The 21,124-nt window shown below is 36.1% G+C and overlaps 1 protein-coding gene across 8 annotated transcripts in view; it reads right to left on the reverse strand.

Moving 5' to 3' along the window:
• BLTP1 (bridge-like lipid transfer protein family member 1) overlaps positions 1-21,124 on the reverse strand; it is a 237,041-nt gene that overhangs the window by 116,680 nt on the left and 99,237 nt on the right. For 6 of the 8 annotated variants that reach the window (XM_049885396.1, XM_049885395.1, XM_049885389.1 and 3 more), the window contains 7 exons: positions 16,698-16,877; positions 13,822-13,950; positions 12,957-13,076; positions 12,026-12,306; positions 6,582-6,832; positions 3,699-3,957; positions 1,607-2,444 (listed from right to left, as the gene is read on the reverse strand). In XM_049885396.1, the coding sequence (XP_049741353.1) occupies positions 1,607-2,444; positions 3,699-3,957; positions 6,582-6,832; positions 12,026-12,306; positions 12,957-13,076; positions 13,822-13,950; positions 16,698-16,877 (2,058 nt within the window). The remainder of the gene's footprint in view (positions 1-1,606; positions 2,445-3,698; positions 3,958-6,581; positions 6,833-12,025; positions 12,307-12,956; positions 13,077-13,821; positions 13,951-16,697; positions 16,878-21,124) is intronic. The other 2 variants (XM_049885390.1, XM_049885394.1) reach the window with 2 other exon arrangements.

Consider the following 21,124-nt stretch of genomic DNA (forward strand, 5'->3'; position numbering starts at 1 on the left):
TTATGCTGGAAAACTCATATACAAACATACTTCTACATGGAATAAAGAGAACATTTAAAAATTTTGGCATGGGCCATTTATCTTGGGTAAGACATGAAATGGGCATAACCTCTAAAACTAAACTTTGCAACTATCATTAATATTTCTTCTTACTTCAATACATATTAAACACCTATATATATGTGAGGATATTCAAGTTGATTTATTACATTTCTATCGTTACTGCTACATCTTAAGTCCGAGAGCCTGTCATCTCTCGCACAGACTGCTGCAACAGCCTCCTAAGTGATCACCCCACTTCCTCTCTCATACAGTGATAGTTTACATCCACTTGGTAGTCAAAGTACATGGGATCATGTCACATTTCCTTAAAGCCTTCAAGAGTTTCCTAGTGAAATTAAAATAAAACTTTAACTCCTGATACCATGCCCTATCCTGAATAATCTAACCCTGTGTAAGTTTCCAGCTTTATCATGAACAAGTCTCTCAACTCACTCACTAGGCTTTAGGCACTCTGGCCTCCTTCCCAATTTAGGGCTTTGCCTGGAATGTAGTTGCCCAGCTCCTCCTCTCCTCATTCCTCTTTATGTTTCAAGTTTCAGCTTAAATATTACTTTCTAAGATAGATCTTCCACGTCAATACAATCTAGGCAACTCCACTCCCATTATTCTCTATTCCTGCATCATTTTATTATCTTCATAAGACTCTTTTCAATTTATAATCATCTGTTTATCTGTTTGGAGCCCTGGTGGCACAGTGGTTAAGAGCTATGGCTGCTAACCAATAGGCTGGCAGTTCGAATCCACCAGCTGCTCCTTGGAAACGCTATGCGGCAGTTCTACTCTGTCCTATAGGCTCGCTATGAGTCGGAATCAACTCAACAACAGGTTTTGGTTGTTTTTTGTACACTGAATGCCTGGCACAAAGTAGTATGTAATACCTCAATAAAGAATGATTGACTAAGTGAACATTTAGATACTTTAAGTATGTATACATACATATGTATATACCACATAATATGCCTGAATATTGTTCATTGGTTCCATAAGATTTTTTATCCTTAATTTTCTCCTTTTACATTATAAATATTTCTAAGATTTTAATAAGTAAACTTTCATATTGGTTATTAGCACTAAATTTACTTCGGTGTGTTTTTGGCTTTCCTAAAAAGCCATTTACAGAATATATCACAGAAGCAGACAATAACCACATCAATACTAAATAATACCTCAAGTATCAAGTGAGTGGAATTGGGTTTACAAGGAAGCAGCTATAGAGTAGTGGAAAGAACATAAGTTATTAAAAACAATTTCAAGATTTTATTTTTAAGACACAAAATATAAACTTCACAGAGAGACTTGATTCTAACTTTGCAGTATAATGTAGACACAAATTATATGTTAATAAATTAAATTAACATAGCGACATCAATCTGATATGCTTAAATTTGTAACACTCATCAACACCCTTGAGACCTACTGTAATACATGAAGCCATGACTTCAAAAATACTCTTTCAGAAAATTAACTAAGTATCAGTTAGAGTAATTAAAAACCTATTTTCCTAAATAATTATATCAGTGGAAACTAATGACTTGGTTTATACCTTAAAAGTTGGAACAGAAAGCTGTTCAAATGATGTTGAACTTTCTTCACTGGTTGGTGTATCCAGGTCCAGGGGACGGTGCAATGAGGATTTAGAGGTTCTTTTGTTGGTTGGGTGTTTAACTGACCAATTAATTACCTGGAACTGAGTAAGGTAAGTCTGATAACAATTCATCACGGGTTGCTGAGAAGTGATCTGTTCACTTTCTACCGTTTTCTCACTTTCTACAATATATACATGTTCTATAAGCTCATCCTCTCCACCTAATGCAGAAACGAATGAAGCCTGGGAAGGATGAGTTTTGAACGGCAGACTTCGAGGATCCTGACTGCTTTCTCCATGGCCAGTAAGTGGTCCTTCCACACTGTGATACAAGGAACCCCTACTGTAGTCAATCTGCTGGGTCTGCTTTTTCTTCTTTTTTCTGCCTGGATAAGTTCCTGGGCCTTCATCACTGCTAATGGGCTCAAATTCTTCAGCTGCAGAAAAGTAGGCTTCACTATCAGCCATCGACATGCTGGAATCCATTGATCGATATTGATGAAATGAATTAGAGTCTGCTGACGGTGTGTATGGGAATGAACCAAAGCTTCTTCTTTGCTTTGGTGAGTCTAGTACATTCTCATCACTTCGGGAGACATCACTACTAAACTGGACTCCAACTGTAACAGGCTGCTTGTCCCCATAAAAAGCAGCAGTGAGACTTTTGGTACTTCCGAGTCGGGTGGAACATACAGAAGCTTGCCGTTTCAAGGGGGATCTAAGAGGAGTCTGACCTACTGACTTATCCTGAGTGTTAGGAGACACAGGGCTGTTTGCTGAAACTTCTGTAGGAATACTAAAACAGAAAACAAAGCTGTTGCCATTTTCTGTACATCATGTAATGTAATCTAACTATAAATAGAAGTATCTATAAGATCCTCTTAGTAATAATTTATTTTCCAATGAAAGAAAAATCTTAAAATTCACACTATCCATAACAAAGTAGCAAAATAGCATGGTATGTGTTCATATACCACAGAGTTCAAAAAATTGAGGCAGCTTATAACAAAGTAGCAAAATAGCATGATATGTGTTCATATACCACAGAGTTCAAAAAATTCTGAGGCAGCTTATAATACAATAAGAATGTAAAGAAACTCAGTGTATAATCTTCTTTCTATAATCCATGGACACTAATATATTTATCAGATTTTTCCCACATCCTTTTAAAAGCTTATCCAACAAAATATACCAAAGGCCTTTGAGTAAATGAGAGGGATGGAAGGAGAGGAAGAAGTCACATACTCCCAATATTTGTGATTTTGGCAGAAATGCACTAGTGTCGTTTACTGTAGCAGAAGGTGAGAATGACAGGCATAAGGTCATGCTTTATACGTTGAGTTTGAGGTCTCCATGAAGCATCAAGTGGATATATCAAGCAGGTAGCTGAGTTTATGGGAACAAAGGTCTGGGCTAGAGTTTTATATTTAAAAGATGTTGGCTATAGATCATAATTGAAGCCAGAAAGTCATTGAGGCTGTCTAGGGAAATAGCATAGAATGAGTGGAGAAAGGGGGGCAGAACAGAGTCTTGTGGGATAACAACAATTAACAAATGGCTAGCTGTAAGAAGAGAAAAGAAGAAAGGGAAGAAAAAATGGAGGACATGGCAATGGAGACTAAGAAGAAACAGCTAAGGAGGTAGGATAAAAACTGGAAATGTGCTACCAAGCTAAGAGGAAACTGTGTTTCAAGAAGAAGAGTAGCCAGCCATTAAGGGGTAAAGAGGAGGACAAAAAAGTATCCACTAGACTGGAAGGATAATACGTGAATGTTAACAATCAATTGTTCTGAGTGGTAGGATGACAAGAAACATTTATTTTCTTTGTACTTTTCTATATTTTCCTAATATCTGAAATGAGAGTATAAATTACCTGTATAATTAGAAAAACAACAGCAAATTGACCTCATTTAAAAATATGGGAGAAGGTGAAGAAAAATATTTCTAAAGTGGGAGAATGGAGGAGAAAGAAGTGTTTCTTATCACAATTTTTAACAACTATAATCCTATTATGATCAGTTCAGTTTTCTAAACCTAAGTGAATACTAACCTTACTTGGCCATCATCTCTTTTTGTGCCATGTAAGAACTCTTTTTGAACCAAATGGTCATCAGCAACGGAAGAAGGGCTTTCCTTTTCTCCTGCCAATAAAGGCTGTACAGCGCTAGAACTACTATTCTCTTCTGAGGAAGACGATGAGCTATGAGATCGTAAAGGTACTTGAAGACTAAGGTGCTGGGTTTTTCTTTCTACTTCTATTCCTACTGACTTGTTTTCCCATTCTTTCCTTTTCATGCCATTCGCATTACCTAAATAAACAAAGAGCGGGTTAACATAAAATTTCAAAAGCAAATTTTGAAAAACGACAACTCAATTTTTTTAATTTCCTATTTTTAAGTATAAACATTTTTTTAAAAAGGTGCAAGAATCTAATTCACAGCAATATGTCTACATTAAGTATGGATCTAGAGTTCACACATAGTAATTTTCTTTTTTAAACCTTTTATTTGAAAATTTCCAAACTTAGAAAAGTTTTAAGAATAGTACAAATAACACCATAAAATATTTACTTAGATTTACCTGTTTTAAATTGTTGCCCCATTTATTCTATTTGCTCTATTTATATAATGTGCATAATACTTTCTGAACCATCTGAGAGTAAGTTGCAGGTATCGTGGCCTTTTTACCCTAGAGAATTAAATGCTTATTTCCTGAAAATAAAACCTAACTACTGTATGGTTACACTTAATATTAATTTAGTAAATTTAATATTGGTAATACTTTAATCTACCATGTGTTTTCCAATTTTCTCAATTGACTCAATACTGTCCTTTAATAAAAGCATATGTCCCCTCAGGTATAGGATCCAATCTAGGATCATGCATACATGTCTTCTTTCATTTTTAATGTTATAGAAAGACTGTAACATTTCCTCAGTCCTTCTTTGTCTTTTATGACATGAACATTTTTCAACAATATGGAAGCCTCCCTCACTTTTTTTTAAAGAATATTTCTCATTTTGGTGTTGTTTCCTTATGATTGCATTCAGGTTATCTTGGTCTGAATACTGTAAAAGTAATATCGCATCCTTCTCAAGGTATCACATCTGGGGACATGCAAGGAAAGTATTTTAAAGAATAGTGCTGGGTTTCTTGAACCTGGTTATGTTCAAAACCATTAGTGATTTAAAAAAAAAAAACACACACAATCCATTAAATCAGAATCTGAGGATGGGGTTGGAACCTTTTTTTTAAAATTGTCCAAGAGTTACTTATGTATTTTTATTGTTGATTGAATGCAATTTCTCCACCATATACACTAAAATATAAGTTAAATGAGGGAAGGGATTGTATCAGCTTTCATTCACTGATGTATTTCCAGTGCCTCGAACAATGCCTGGCACACAGAAAACTTGGTAAATTTTTGTTGTTGTTGTTTTAAATGAATAAATGACTATTCAGCTGAAACAGACCACCACTGATTTAGGGTTTTACAAGAGCCTTGTATTATATAAATTTGGGGGAATATAAAAGTAAAGTTCTATAGTTGCCTAGATGCAAAAATTAATTCCTGCCCAAGCCCCCTCACATTCCTACCCCTCAGTCATCGCCTCTGTTACCCAGGTAAGGGTAAAGGGGAATCTTCCAGCAAACAAGTTACTGTTCACTGACATTCCAAGTAGACCCTCAGTTCCACCAATATGCCCTCTTTGATTCTATCCTGACACTGTACAACATCCATACTCAGCTCCTGGCAAGAACAATCAAAACTCAGATACTTAGAAAACAGGGATAATTCCAATCTTTCCTGACAAAAATTGATGGCAATGACAACTCATTCCTGAGGGAATCACCAGGAGGTAGAGATACTATCTATTTTACAGTATAAGAATGATAATGTGCTTTGCTTTGCTCAGTGTTAGAGAGGGAGTTTAATGTTGTTCCCCCCTTTTTCACACCATGTATAAATCCCCTGTAGATTTCCTTCCTTAGAGTTTGTGATACTTAAATTTTTGATATGCAGACTGGAAAATCAAACAAAGTCTTTATAATTAGTACATGCTTATGTAATAATATTCATTGAAAAATCATTTAAACAGGAATTTGGCATATGTAGTCCCACTCTTTTCTCCAACAGCTCCCATACGTGAGAAATCAAAATAATAAACTCTTAAAGCTAAAACTATTTCTTAGCTATTTTTTTTGTCTACCAACAAAAGGCAGAGCTAAGTTAATGTTTTCAAACATACGCAGTGAATATTGCATATAATTATTCAAGAACACACAACTAAGAAACCCAAAGGATAATCAATTTCTGAAGTCTTTAGAGAAATGACGCTACATAAATCTAAATCTATTTAAAGCCATCATTCACTGCTCATACCAAGCTAGTGTATTTATTTGCAAAGTTATCCCAGATAGACTAAGGAAGGGCCAGATTTTTCTCGTTGACAAGCTCAATTTCAGTGCCAGTGATCATTATAAAATATTTTGCAAAAACATTTGGTCGCATGGGGGCTGGCATTATAAGTATCACTAGTGATAAGTTTATTTACAAAAGTAAGCTGGTAAAGCAACTTTACCTTGAAGCACAGCTATTACTAAGTATATGCTTGAAGATGGGTTACAGGAAAATAATGATATATAAGGAAATATTTAGAATAAGCTTGGCTAAGAAAGTCAACCATGTCAACAATAGGAGACCCAAAGAGCAGACCTACTTTTGCCTGTGTAATTCTGAAAAACTCACTGATCCTACCTGGCTTTAGTTAAGTCACCTGCAAAACAAAAGTGAATTAAACTGAATCCTACCCACAAGACTGTTCAAAAAATTAATGGGGTTGAACAAAGTAATACTGAACTTCTTTCAGGATGGTGTAGGGATGAAGATAATGAAAGGTCAGCACAAGTGACAAAATTACACATTTTTTTACCATCTATAATTTTAGGAATTTCTTTAGTAATAATCCATTCTCCGGGCTGAAGCAGAGACTGTCCATAATACATATCAGACTCTGCACTTGTACTTGAAAATGCAGAGCTACTGGAAGGTGTCAACTCTTCAAGCTTGAAGAAATCTAGGCCAGTTACTGTGCCACCAAAGAACCTGCAGCCACCAAGACAACCGCACTTGTTCCTGCACCTCTTATTCTTCAGAGCGTCATCTGGCCACAAAAACCACAACCTAAAAGAACCCAAAACAAGAGACAACAACAAAAAACTCATTAAGAAATAAAACAATCTTTTGGCAGATAATTAACTAAATGTATGTTAACTGTTAATATTTTTTAAAGACAAGGTAAACACACAAAGGTTTATTTCTACTGTGATATTTCTTTTTAATCATTTTATCTTTCTTAAAAAAAAAAAGTCTTACCAAAGTGAGACGGAAATACGTAGGAACAACAATAATAATAAAGACATAGTATACGCAGACATAAAAACAAAAAGTTAGAAGATGTAAACATGAAAATCAGACAGGTAAACCCAGTTTAAAAACAGCAGTTAATATTCTCAAAAATACTAAAATTTTAAGACATTAATCTACAAGTAGACTAAACTATTAGTATGTATTTATTAAATTTAATAGATAACATCACTTTCAGCATTTCAGAGAATACTTCACTGACAAATTTAATGCACCAAAAATATTATAAATATGGGGCAACTAAGAAATTGTCTATCAATGAAACCAAAATAATATACTATCCTATATTCTAGAGAAAAGAGTTATCTAGTTCCACTTCCTTACAAGGACTACAAACGAGATATAAGCAATAAAGACAATGGTAAAGAATGTATGTAAAATTCTTCAGGCTCTGTAAAATTGATTCACATACAAATTTTTGTCTTTAGTAACCTCTCTTCTTTCTTAAAAAAAAAAATTAGACACAAAAAATCACTGTTAAATCTGGAAGATATATCTTTAGTCCTTTTTTTGTCTTAAATAATAAAGTCACCCCATATTAACAGTCCATTTTTTTCCAGCATTTTCATGTGCATTATCTCGCTTAGAGGGAGACAGAATAGATATTATAATCTTCATTTTATATTTATCCATTTAACAAAAATTTACTGAACATATCCATTATGTGCCTAGTATCATGCTAGGTAAAACTGATATGGTCTTTATCCCTATGAAGTTAGCAATAGAGAGGCAAAGACAGGTCTTAGCCAAGAAAATACCTAATTATGACCTATGTTAAGTACTATAAGGTAAAGAACAGGAAGTTGTGAAAAAGAAAATGGGAAATCGTTAAGGGGGTAATATTTAAGTGAAAGATAAGATGGAACAAGTATATCAAGTTAGAGGTAGAACATCAGTTTAAAGAAGACAGCAAAAATATGTGAAAAGGCCTTAAGCTGAGGGAGACTCTGAGGTATTATTTCAATTAGATAATTATTAATTTCAAATCACTTCTCCATTTTAAAGAATCAAGATTTAGCCATTCAGCACCAATATTTTTAAGCACTACCAAAATAAAAGGCCCTATGTACTCCATAGAACACTTTGTGCAGCAAAAAGTTCAGTAGAAAGCATGGCTCTACAGTCAGCAAGACCTAGGTTCAAATTCCAGCTGTGCCACTCAACTAGCTAGAACTTTGGACCAATTAGTTAACATCTCTGAGCCTCAGTTTCCTCATTTATAAAATGATAGTGGAAAAAGTATAAAATGCTGTGAAAAAGTAGTCTGGGGCTTGAGAGAAAAAAATGTTACTGAATGCAAACACATTCCTTCCATATTAGTTAATATATAAACAGTCATATTAACAATTTAGATTAAATTGTGGACTTCTGGTTAGGCACAGAATATTGAACATAGAAGGAAAAAAAAAAAGACTGCTGTGAGGATTAAGTGATATAACATATGTAAAGTGAACGATACAAAATCTAGATACAAAATTACACGACAAATGTTAGCTCCCCTTCCCTGACTTGACATACAGGTAGCCCCTGGGTTACAAGATCTGTTCCTAACTGCATCTTTAAGTCTTCAAGTCAAATTTGTAGGTGAGTTGGAGCAGGTGCATGTGGTTCTTACTTAGCCTTACTTTTGGAAACCCTGGTGGTGTAGTGGTTAAGAGCTACTGCTGCTAACCCTAAAGGTCCGCAGTTCAAACCCGCCAGGTGCTCCTTGGAAACTCTATGGAGCAGTTCTACTGTGTCCTACAGGGTCACTATGAGTCAGAATCGACTCGAGGGCAACAGGTTTGGTTTGTTTTGTGTGTGTGCACGTGCGTGCGTGCGTGCCTGTGTGTGTGGCACATGCAGTGAAGGTGACTGTGAGGAAGAATTTGTTTCCAGTAGTGGCTGGTTCAATCATTTCAACGTGAGAGCAAATTTACGTAACAGTAAAGGGCAAGTAAGAGTTTGTCCAGAAATCAGATGTCCCTAACCCAGGGACTCCCTGTAATCCAATGCAGTTGGTCTCAAACTTTAGCTTGCATCAGAATCACCTAGAGAGCTTGTTAAACTACAGATTGCTTTGCTCCACCCACAGGGTTTCTGATTAACTAGGTCTGGGAAGGCTCTGATTAAGTAAATTTCTAACAATCTCCCAGGAGATGTTGATGCTGGAAGTTCTGAGACTACACTTTTAAGAAACACTCTAATTTAATGAAACTAATGATTTATGAGTCAGGTAGCTCTTCCAGTAGCATCAGGAATGAATATATCTTTTCTGAAAAACCCCTAGGAATCAAATATGCACAAAAGTGATTCCGACTCATAGCAACCCCATAGATTTTCCAAGGAACACCTGGTGGATTCGAACTGCTGACCTCTTGGTTAGCAGGCGTAGCTCTTAATCATTACACCACCAGGCTTTCGAAGATCATGTAGGGAGATGCAATCCACAAGGACCCTAAACATCCTGGCATGTTCTTGATAGGTATGCCCAGAACGCAAGGCTCAGACCACTCTTTACCTAGGCCATTTCGCAGAGCATGTTTGCGGCAGGCAACCTTGAGTGTGAGGAAACATCTCAGCCTAGAAAGAACTAGCTTGCTTCCACTTACTAGAAAAGCAGTAGGTTCCCTTAGCTCTGTGTTTCTCTCCTATAACACAAGTCACTGTGTGCACAGGCATCCATCCCTTTGTGTCACTTCCACAAGGTTTAGGGATAGTGTTGCCAGATTTGGCAAATAAAAATAAGTATGTCCTATGCAATATTTAGTCAGAATTGACTAGAAGGCAGTGGGTTTGGATTTTGGCACATACTTATACTCGAACATTATTTTTGCTTATCTGAAATTCAAATTTAACTAGAAAACCTGTATTTTATCCAAACCTACTTGAGAGGCACGGAAAACCTGTGCAAATATATATGAAGTTCTGGCTATTGCTTTTGTTTTGAGTAGTCCTTTCTACCCAGGAGTTTTGTATCTTCTCCCAACAAACATCTATGAAAACTGCCGCAGGCTGACTTGTTAGCTTACAAGTGGGACAAAATCCCATACTCTTCACAATTCTTGACAAACCAGAGCATTGAAAACAACTTAAGTGAGCAACCTGGGCCACTTCCTTAGCACCTTGCTCTACTACCTGACCTAATTAGACGCAGGCATTTTGTTTACATTAACTGGCTACCTGAACAATAATTAACAAAAAAATCCAAGTTTTTCTTTAAAACAATATCCTCTACACATGAGCTTTCAAAGTCAGCTTTACAAAACATCAAGTCTTAAATTAACTTAGAAGATTAATACGATCTCAATCAAAATCTCAACAGGGTTTTTTCTAACCTGTAAAAATAATACCAAATTTCCTTTAAGAAGATAAATAGATGAAAATACCTATACATTTTGTGAAACGTGAAACTGAAGATGTACTAAGTATAATTTATTTTTCTCTGTATTTGGATAGATAGTTGCAAAAAAAAACATCTATTTACAGCTTTACCTAGATTCATACACACATGCACGATCCAAATGGATTAGAGTTTTATGTTACGGAAAAAATAAATAAAACACATCAGAAATCCAAAAGACGTCACCTGATTTTTCTCAAGAGAAGCATTTTCTAAAAGTAGTAAGAAAAAAAATCCCAAAGGGAAAGACTAACATATTTGAATACATAAGAATTAAAATGTGTACATAATAAAAATTAAAAGACAAAAAAACTTGAAAATATTTCCAATAGGGATCGCAAAAAGGATAATAATCTATACAGAGCTCTTAAAAATTGGTGAGAAAAACAACAAAGCTCAATAGCTAAATGTATAGAGAACATAAACAGGCAATTCACAAATGAGGAAATCAAAGCATAAATATATGAAAAAAGTATTCATCTCAGAATTAAAGAAATGAAAAACAAAACAAAGAGATACAACCTTTAAGTTATTATAAAACACTCAAAAGGTAGCAACGGTCCAGTGAGACGAGGACTCTCTTAAAAAGCCACAGGATATATAAACTGAAATCATCTTTCTGGGAAGTAATTTGGAAATGCATTATCAAAATTCTCAATTTTTAACCCAGTAAAACCCCCTTTTAGGAAACTATTTAAAGGAAATAATCGTAAAGTACGGGAAAAGATTTTATGTGCAAAGATCCTCATTACTATTATTCATAACAGCAAATTCAGAAATAATCTAAAAAATTAACATAAGGTTAATGATTAAGCAAAGCATGGTTTTATCTTTTCAGTGGAGTATTATCATTTGTTTAAAAGAATCTATAAAATAGTCAATCATGTGGGTAGACGCTTAGGATATGAATTTAATGAGAACGCATAGAACTAAAAAAATGTAACTGGATGATCTCAAACATAAGAAAAATATATTAAAAATAATGGAAATAAATATGAAACTGTATGACTGGATTAAAATAATTATTTACCTTTGTTTCTTGATAGTTTCCTATATTTTTAGAATAAGCATATATTTTAAAAGGCAGGTATAATCATTTCTTAAGGACCAATGGAAATAGGTCTATGTACCCTTATTCTTCCCTGCAATTCTGAAGGCCCAGAAAAGGAATTTTGTAGAGTACATGCTGGTAGTAATATGGGTTCTAGGAAAAATGAATTGGCAATGGACGGCTAGGGTGAGTGAGAAAGGATAGTGCTTTACAGTGCTATCTGGGAGCTAGTACTTTAAACTTGTTTCATTGTGGACATATACATAGTGTAGGCTTAGAAACACTTCAGAAATTAACGTTCCTTCCAGTAACCACACCATCACCAGAGGAGAGATACGTGATGTGTTTATTTAAATATCAGGTCTTCACATATCCCACTGAAACGCAGCAGCACAATCATATTAAGCCTTTATTTGAAATGTTCTTATTCCATTCCTAACAGCAGAATTTCTTCTATAATTATCTAGATTTACTGTCTTAACCCGTGACTGTTGCCATTCTTAAAATTTTCACTTACCTCTTAGTTCTGGCATCATGAATTTCTAAGAAATGTCTTTGTGCCTCATGTTTAGAATGATGATCAGCAGCTAATGCAATATCAACAGTAATAAGTCCTAAACTGGCTGACCCAGCTTCAAGCCAAAAGGCCCTCCGTAGCACAGCAGGCTGCAGTCCAACTCTGCAGTTGTTTAATTGCTCGATGTATTGTCTCACTTGAAAATCCTGAATTGCAGCACTGATTCCTTCCCCAACCGACTGATTGTGGAGATTACAGTTTGCAACCCGAATTGCACCCATCTAAAGTTGAATGAAGAAAATTAAACAAAACGTAATTTCTGTATCTTTAAGCAGCTTAGAATAAACTACAGAACAGGTGGTTCATTTCATAAAAAGGTAAAGGTAGGCAGAAGAAGGGCAGAAGAAAAAAGGGAAAAACTAAGAGAAAAGCAAGGAGGAAAACTGAAAAGATAAAGGCAACAACAGAAAACAAAAAATTAAACATTTAATAAGAAATAAAAGGAAAAGTCCAACAGAGAAGAAGGAAAGGTGGGTAGTAGTAAGATCACAGAAACATAACAAGATTTAAACAACAACCCATAAAGCAGAGGTGACAATGTTTTCAGAAGCTAGGCAGGAAATATAAATGTGTAATATCTGAAGGCATTCAAAATCAAATTGTTTAAAAACACTACCAGTTTACATCCTTGCCATACATCTTACTAGTTTATAATTCTGTCATAAAGCAATGTTATAATAATTCAGTTAGAGGAAAAAAGTAAAAGTATGCTTTAAAAAAAAGAAACTAGAAGAGAACATAGGTAAATAAAAAACAGAAAGCCATCTCCTAAAATTCTGTAATATTCCATGCGAAGGCAAACTAATATAAATGTCTGTTATATTTTGAGAAACAGATGTTTAGTTTAATATAAAGGAAGAACTACCTTTACCTTTATATTTGTAGCACAGCCATGCTCCACAATATAAATATCAGCTCCATCTACTGCTAAACGAGTCATAGTGTATTTCAAGTCATCTGAAGTTGGACAAGGCCCAGGAATACAACTCAACTAAAATGAAAAGGAATTGATCATCACCAAATTATTATTTTGATAATTATGTATGCCTACTTATTTATTTCAATAAACAAACAAAATTCTGGTTACATGTATATATTATTTTTAAAAATCAATAGGTTAAATTTTATTTTTTTATAATAGCAAATGAAATCATTAGCAATTAAAGTGCTAACAATTTAATTAACAATCATAAGTACCCACATAATCATTTTCATTCAAAAGGGTTAATATAATTGACAAAATACATATATAACTTGTTACTGAAATACAAAATGAATAGTAAAGGTTGTGATTTTGATAAGTAAGCAACGTCACAACATAGGAGAACAGGCATGTGCCAGTGGTCTGCAAGCCATGTCATGTAAGGAATTTAACTTAGCCCTCACTTCAATTTTCAAATCTTCTATGTAAATATAAAGCCATATCCTAAGAAGTTAGGACTGCAGTAAGACATGAGTGTTAACAGTATACATGTAAGGGTAAGATACAACTTTTTATAATATCTCCATTTATCTATGAATGTATATATGTTTTAATAATTACCTCATATTTTAAACATTTGCAATAACTGGCTAAGAATATGCAAAATAATTTTATTAAAGAAAAAAAAAAAATGGAACTGTAGTGTTTAGTTCCTGGCTATGTACATTTGATTTAAAGCTGAGATCTCAAATAATGTTTCATTTTTAAAAACTCACAAATGTTTGTAATACAGCTAACATATTTGTTGATGTACCTTGGATTCACAGAACCGACGATCAATTCCATGCTGACATATCACTAATGATTTTGGTCTTTCCAGTTCATATTCTCTACATACCACATGGAAAACAAAGGTCTGTCCCCACTCCAAGAGACATGCCAGCTACAAATAAGTAGTGACAGGGTAACAACACTTAGCATTTTAAACAAGTGTTCAGGGTCCAAAACTTATCAAGAATATTAACACAGCTTGAAAGAACCCAAAAGCTCTTATACCTGCTGCTACTTATCTACTTGTCATTAGCCAATATCCTGATTTTTCCACCTTGACATCATTTATAAGCGTCTATTACTTTTCACTTGCGAATGACAAAACATACTAACAAAATAAAAACTCACTTCAACTGAAATATTCCACTTTAGCAGCTTCTAAAGCAAAGTACTTTTCTTCAAGGTTATGTCTTTCCTTTTTTAAGACTAATTAGAATCTACTGAACAGAAAAGCCTCTAAAATTCTCTACCTGGTAATAAAGTTTTGCTGTGAATTTTTTTAGTATCTAATTATCATATTCAGCTACATTTTTGTAAAACTAGGTATTGTGACAGTTAAAGGACATTTGTTTAAAAATGTAAATTTGTAAATAAATAGAAGCTTACTTAACCGTATATCAATTCCTAAATAATCAAATCTTGAGGGGAAAAAAAAACCTTAATTTGTAATTGATTAGACCTGTGAACAATCAAAACACTGAGGGATGATTATACATAGTTATCCCTCCAAAAAGTACATAATTTAAAGTTGTGGAAAACATGAATTTCACTTTTAAAACACACAAAGAATGAAACAAACATTAACAGCACTTACGGAAACAATGATGCCAAAATTCTAATGAAGAAATAGAAATGTTTCATCTTCTAATAGAGCAATTTATAAACATACAAGATTCTAGCATGCCTTAGAGCAAAGGAATTGTAGTAGTTTTACATGATCAGCATGCCTTAATTACTTGTTATGGCGCAAGCTGCTTTGCTGTATGTTTCAGTTTTTACTTGTGTATTTAGGGACAAGGGAAGGGGGATAGCAAGGAGAGAATAGTTTCCATGAATATTTGGTTCCATCTATTTTTACACTCCATTATACACCCCAATGTTATACTGAAACATCATTCAAGTCACAAATATCTTCTTGGAATCCCATTCATTTTCCTACTATTTCTAGAATTTTAATTTTTGCTGCCCTCTGAGAATTTCTTTCAGGGATACAGGGTCCCTAGAGTTCTTTATTTACCTTCTTGTTGCTACTACCTACCACTAAGTTGTGTGTTTGATATTCACTCTGTAGCTTTTTATCAAAATTGAGTATGTACATTTCTACCATGTTCCAGTTTTTTGCAATGCCAAGATAAGCATTCATATGATGATAAATATATGAATCAACAGGTGAAATGTAATAATAATATGGCCATTCAACTAAATTTGAACAGTCCATTTCTAGAACTAAATAACTCTTAAGGCTTCTGATAAAGTTGGGGGGATAGTGATCCAAGAGGATCACACCTAGAGTCTCTGGACTGGATTTACTTACCAGTAAATTCATTTTTTCTTTTTTTAAACCAGCATCACATCACTGACAGCAGGTATAAAAGATGTTATCTTGCTTTGGGGAATGACATACATTTCACCTTAGCATCATAAGTTGTTGTATGCTGTTGAGTCAATTCCAACTCATAGCGACCCTACAGGACAGAGCAGAACTGCTTCATAGGGTTTCCTAGACTGTAATCTTCATGGGAACAGATCGTGAGGTTTTCTCCTGCACAGGGGCTGGTGGGTTTGAAGCAGAGAGATCTTTCGGTTGGCAGCCAAGAGCTTAACCATTGTGCCACCAAGGCTCCTTTAGCAACATAAGGGATACTTTAAAATCATACTTAAGAAATAAATAAGAAAGCAAAGTTCTTAGAAATTATTCCATACACTAGAAAAAGATGATTGCTCCAACAGTGGAGTGCCAATTAATATAATTTAAATACTACATTAACTTGGTTTTTGGAAGAATTCTCATCCTGTTTTTTTTTTTTACACAGAAAGTCTTGCATTCTCAGAAGTTTTATATAGACCTGTATATCATTATGGAGTTCCTGGGCAGTACAAATGGTTCTTGCACTCAGCTGCTAAACAAAATGTTATAGGTTCAAGTCTACCCAGAGGTTATCTCGAAGAAACACCTGGCAGTGAGCTTCCAACAAAATTAAAAAAACAGACATTGAAAGCTCTATGGAGCATAGTTCTACTCTGACACACTTGAGGTCACCATGAATTGGAATCAACGTGACAGCAACTGCTGGTGGCAGGGTCACACAGGCAGCCCCGTGTTACCAATCGGATCCATGCCTAAGTGTGTCTTTGAGGCAAATTTGTAGGTAGGTCGGGACAGGTGCATCCAGTTCTACCGTAGCCTTGCTTTAGTGCAAGAAAGGGCTCGAAGCCTTTTCAATGATTTAAAGGCTGCATGTGCAGCAGGTGAAGGTGACTGTGAAGAAGAATGTATTGAGAGTAGGGAGGGGGTGGTTCAATCCTTTCGATGTGAGGACAAATTTACATAACAGAGGGCAACTATGAGTTGTTCCTAAGTGGGACATTTGTAACCTGGGGACTCACTGTACGACTATATCCATTAATCACATGTGGTTCAGAAAAGTGAAACTTGCCTCTGGCTTTCCTCTGGCTAACAAAATTCTGAATGACAAGAGTGGCTTCTGTCCAAAAAACCAAAACGTTGTGTCGCAATCAGAAAGTCATTAATGAAAATGAAACATACATTCATAATGGACACACAAGTTACTCTCAGGGAGGTGGGTAAGGAAATGAAAAAGAAAATAAGTCAGGAGACAATACTCTGAGAATCCATACCTGTGGTGCTGTGACCTTAGCTGTAAGGCTTCCAGCCTGCACATCGATTAGCCATGCATATTCTAAGGAATCACTTCCCAAAGGAAGACCCTCTGCTGAGAACATAGCATGTGCTCTCAGCTGCAGACCTGACAAGCTGATGTGACCTTCCCTGAGTACTTCATCCACAGAAGGTCGCTGCTGAAAACAATAATATTGAGACTGTAAGAAGTACAAGAGAATCACATTAGAGTTTCTAATTGCTTTGCCCCTCCAGATATGAACGGTAAAACTGCTATCTGGAAAATAAGACTTCAGAATCCACAAGCTCCTAACACAACCTTGGACCCATAAAAGCAGTCTGAGTTAAAGTAAGCTTCTTTAGTGACATCTATGAGAGCCCAACTACAAAGCAAGATAGCTAATCCTAAAAATCCGTGAAACATGGAGGAATCTGGAAGTCATATGCTGAGTGAAATTAGTCAGTTGCAAAAGAACAAATATTGTATGAGACCACTATTATAAGAACTCAAGAGGTTTAAACACAGAAGAAAACATTCTTTGATGGTTACGAGGGTGGGGAGGGAGGGAGAGAGAGAGGTATTCACTAATTAGATAGTAGACAGGAATTATTTTAGGTGAAGGGAAGGTCAAACACAATACAGGGGAAGTCAGCACAACTGGACTAAACCAAAAGCTAAGAAGTTTCCCGAATACAACCAAACACTTCAAGGGACAGAATAGCAGGGGCAGTGGTCTTGGGACCATGGTCTCAGGGACTATCCAGGTCAGCTGGCATAACAAAGTGTACTAAGAAAACGTTCTGCATCCCACTTTGGTGAGTGGCGTCTGGGGTCTTAAAAGCTAGCAAGCGGCCATCTAAGATGCATCAATCGGTTTCAACCCAACTGGAACAAAGAAGAATGAAGAATACAAAAGACACGTGGAAAATAAGAGCCCAAGAGACAGAAAGGGCCACAGAAACCAGAGACTCCATCAGCCTGAGACTAGAAGAACTACATGGCGCCCGGCTACCACCAATGACTGCCCTGACAGGGAACACAACAGAGAATCCCTGAAGGAGCAGAAAAGTGGGATGCAAAACTCAAATTCTAGTAAAAAGGCCAGACTTAATGGTCTGAGACTGGAGGGATCCCAGAGGACATGGCCCCTGGGCTCTCTGCTAGCCACTAAAACCATTCTCAAAGCCGACTCTTCAGACAAATGTCAGACTGGACTTTAAGACATAAGATGATACTGGTGAGGACGGTGCTTCTCAGCTCCAATAGACACACCAAACTATGTAGGCAGCTCCTGTCCGGAGGGGAGATGAGAAGGCAGAGGGGACAGGAGCTGGTTGAACACACATGGGAAGTACAGGGTGGAAAGGAGAAGTGTGCTGTCACATTATAGGGAGAGCAACTATGGTTACATAACAATGTGTGTATCAGTTTTTGTATGAGAAACTGACTTGAATTGTAAACTTTCATTTAAAGCACGATTAAAAAAAAGAGAGAGAATAAAAAGAAATTAGTACACTGACTGACAGGGAATGTTAAGAGACCAACCTGTTTGTGGGAAAGCTAAGAATCATGAGATTAAAAAGAAGAAAATGACAGAGAAGAACAAACACCATTAAGACCATAAAATGAAGAGCAGAGGAGAAAAAGCCAACTTCCATACAGACTCTGAGGACTGTACCTATACGGGAGCCCTGGAGGCACAGTGCCTAAGAGATTGGCTGCTAGCCAAAAGGTCGGCAGTTTGAATCCGCCAGCTGCTCCTTGGAAACTTTATGGGACAGTTCTACTCTGTCCTACAGGGTCATTATGAGTTAGAACCGACTTGACACCAATGGCTTTTTTTTTTTAATACACGTTGAGGGATAGTTTTATCTTAGAGAAAAATTATATACTCGCTATTAAAAAACAGTATACATTTCAAAGAGGAAACTACTAAGACTACTCAAAGAAATAAAAGATATGTCCTAAAAGAGGTTGCACCATGGAATACTAGTTCCACAGAACATTATTAGAAATATAAAATCAGATAAGTTTGGAAATGTTCTGCTCATTAGGCGCCATGTTCTGTTGAATCTATCTTCCAACCTCTCTCAGTTGCACTGAATTCCTTCCATCTCCACTACTGTCACCTTGATTCAAACATTACTTCTTCTCAGGACCTGCAATTTGCACTATACTCCTCATTGGCCTCCCAGTGTTCACTTTTACAGCTCTCTGCTCTGTAGTGTACAAACAACCACAGAGATCTTTTAAAAATGGAAATCTGACATCATTTCGCTATTTAAAATCGAATCCCCTTAGAATACACATACATCCAAAATCCTTGTATTCTTCGGCTCCCGTTAATCTCTCCAGCTTCATCTCTTGCCACACCCCTTTTCACTCAGTTTCAGCCACAATTCTTTCCTTGGTCCTTCAAACATATCCAGCTTCCTCATGGCCTTGATCTCTGATTCCTTCAAGTTGTGCTTGCCTAAAATGTACTTCCTTCTGTTGCGCTAGCTAACTTCACCACACCCCTCAGGTCTCAGCTTATGCATCATTATGTTAGAAAAGTCTTCTCTGCCTCCAGACCACTACAAGCTACCAAAGTGCTGCGTACCTTTCTGTGGGGCAAAGAACTTGATTTGGCCTTATGTCTTTGGTTTCTGAAAATAACAGGAGCAATTAAGGCCCTTTTGTTTTCTAAAACAGCCAGGCAACACTTAAACACATAAATTACTTGGGAGAGTCCAACTCATCACCTTGGCAATAAACCTCAGGAAGGGAGGGTGCATGATGAGGCCTCCACCACCCCCCACATTTTGAGGCCTGATGTTTGTCTATGAAGCAGGTCACCTAAGCTTTGGGGTATAAACATGGCTGGGCAAGGGACCTCATGGTCCCTCAGCAATGGTGCTAGGTGGAAGTACATGTAGTGTAAGTGTTCGGACCACCCAACTAGGCCTACCTACTCAGATGGGACTGGCAGAAGATAGGTCCCCCTTTTTTTAAGTCTTTCACCCACAACACAAAGTGGGGTGCACATGGAAGAGTCATCATATACGTCTAGATAGCCTTGTTGAGTTGGGAGGACATCCAAAAATTGATCCATATTTGTTCTGGCATGTTGTCTGCTTCTTGTTGTGACAAAAGCTACTTTCCACTTGCTAACACTCTGGGAGTGTATGAGGTGCTGAGACTCTGACTGGAAGGATGTAATATACATGGAGTGATCATTATCAGGAATCGGATCCCTTTTTCTAATGGCTGTCCAGCTATTTAGAAACTGGGGACAACCTGCAAGTGTCTTGCACTCTCCTTATAGCACTTTGCACATTTGAAATTATTTACCATAACTTTAATGTCCTCAATATTTATCTTCTCCACCAGGTTCATTAAGGCAAGGATCATCCTATCCTGTTCACCATGTATCCCACTACACCTAACAGAGGTACCCCATACAGTAGATGCTGCTGACTTACTGACTTCTTCAAGCAAGTCTTCTCAGAGCCTTCGATACACTAATAAACATAGTGACAGTTCACAGTTAGTTTCCAAGCAAATTTTACTATAGTAGTCTTTGCATGCATGTGTGTGTAAGCACAGATCATCTAACAGGTAAGTGTTCCTTGCTTTCAACACATTTTGGAAATGCATTATTAAATTTTGTTTTAAGTAAGGACTAAATCTAATTCATAAGGTGTTTTTTTAAAAGAAATTTCAAATTTTAACTATAATAGTAACTCTAGGAACACCACTGATACAATTTTTATTTTCATCCAAGCTATGCGATGTTATATAAAATCATCCAAGTTCTCCAACAATTCCCTTACGTTTTATCTGAGAGAACTGGAGAAGATGGTCAACAAAGATCTCTTCTGGCACTGACATTCAATAATTCTATGTATAAATAATAAAAAGTTTCAATATACATATTTTGGGTTCAAAAGTGCATTTGGGATCTTGATCTTTCCTAAAGATATAGCCTACTTGGTATAACAATAAGGATTATATTCTACATTTTAATATGGCTTACATCATAAGATGACCTTAAAAATACTAAGTGTGTGATTTCACAAGCTGGACATAATAATCCATATCATTACCTTAGTTCCTTTACTTTGAAGCCTGGAGTTGAGACTAATGCCAGCAAGGATAAGCAGTTATAGAGGGGTGACCCAGGATTCAGCATTAGGGGTAGCCATAGTAAGTGCAAAGCCTCCCACCATGAAAGACCATTAGATAGTATAAAGACAAAAGAAGAAAAGATTTCTTAGGAATAGTCATGCCAGCACTATAAAATGTAAGCAAGTTAAGTAGACAAGGAAATTCCAAGAGGATATACAGTACCATTGTTTTGGGGGTGAATTACAAAGTGCTAACAATCTAGGAAACAAAACAGCATTGGTACTTCTACTACCACCTGATATCTCCATTCCATGA

Source organism: Elephas maximus, chromosome 5, assembly GCF_024166365.1.
Source record: "Elephas maximus indicus isolate mEleMax1 chromosome 5, mEleMax1 primary haplotype, whole genome shotgun sequence".
Lineage (NCBI taxonomy): Eukaryota > Metazoa > Chordata > Mammalia > Proboscidea > Elephantidae > Elephas > Elephas maximus.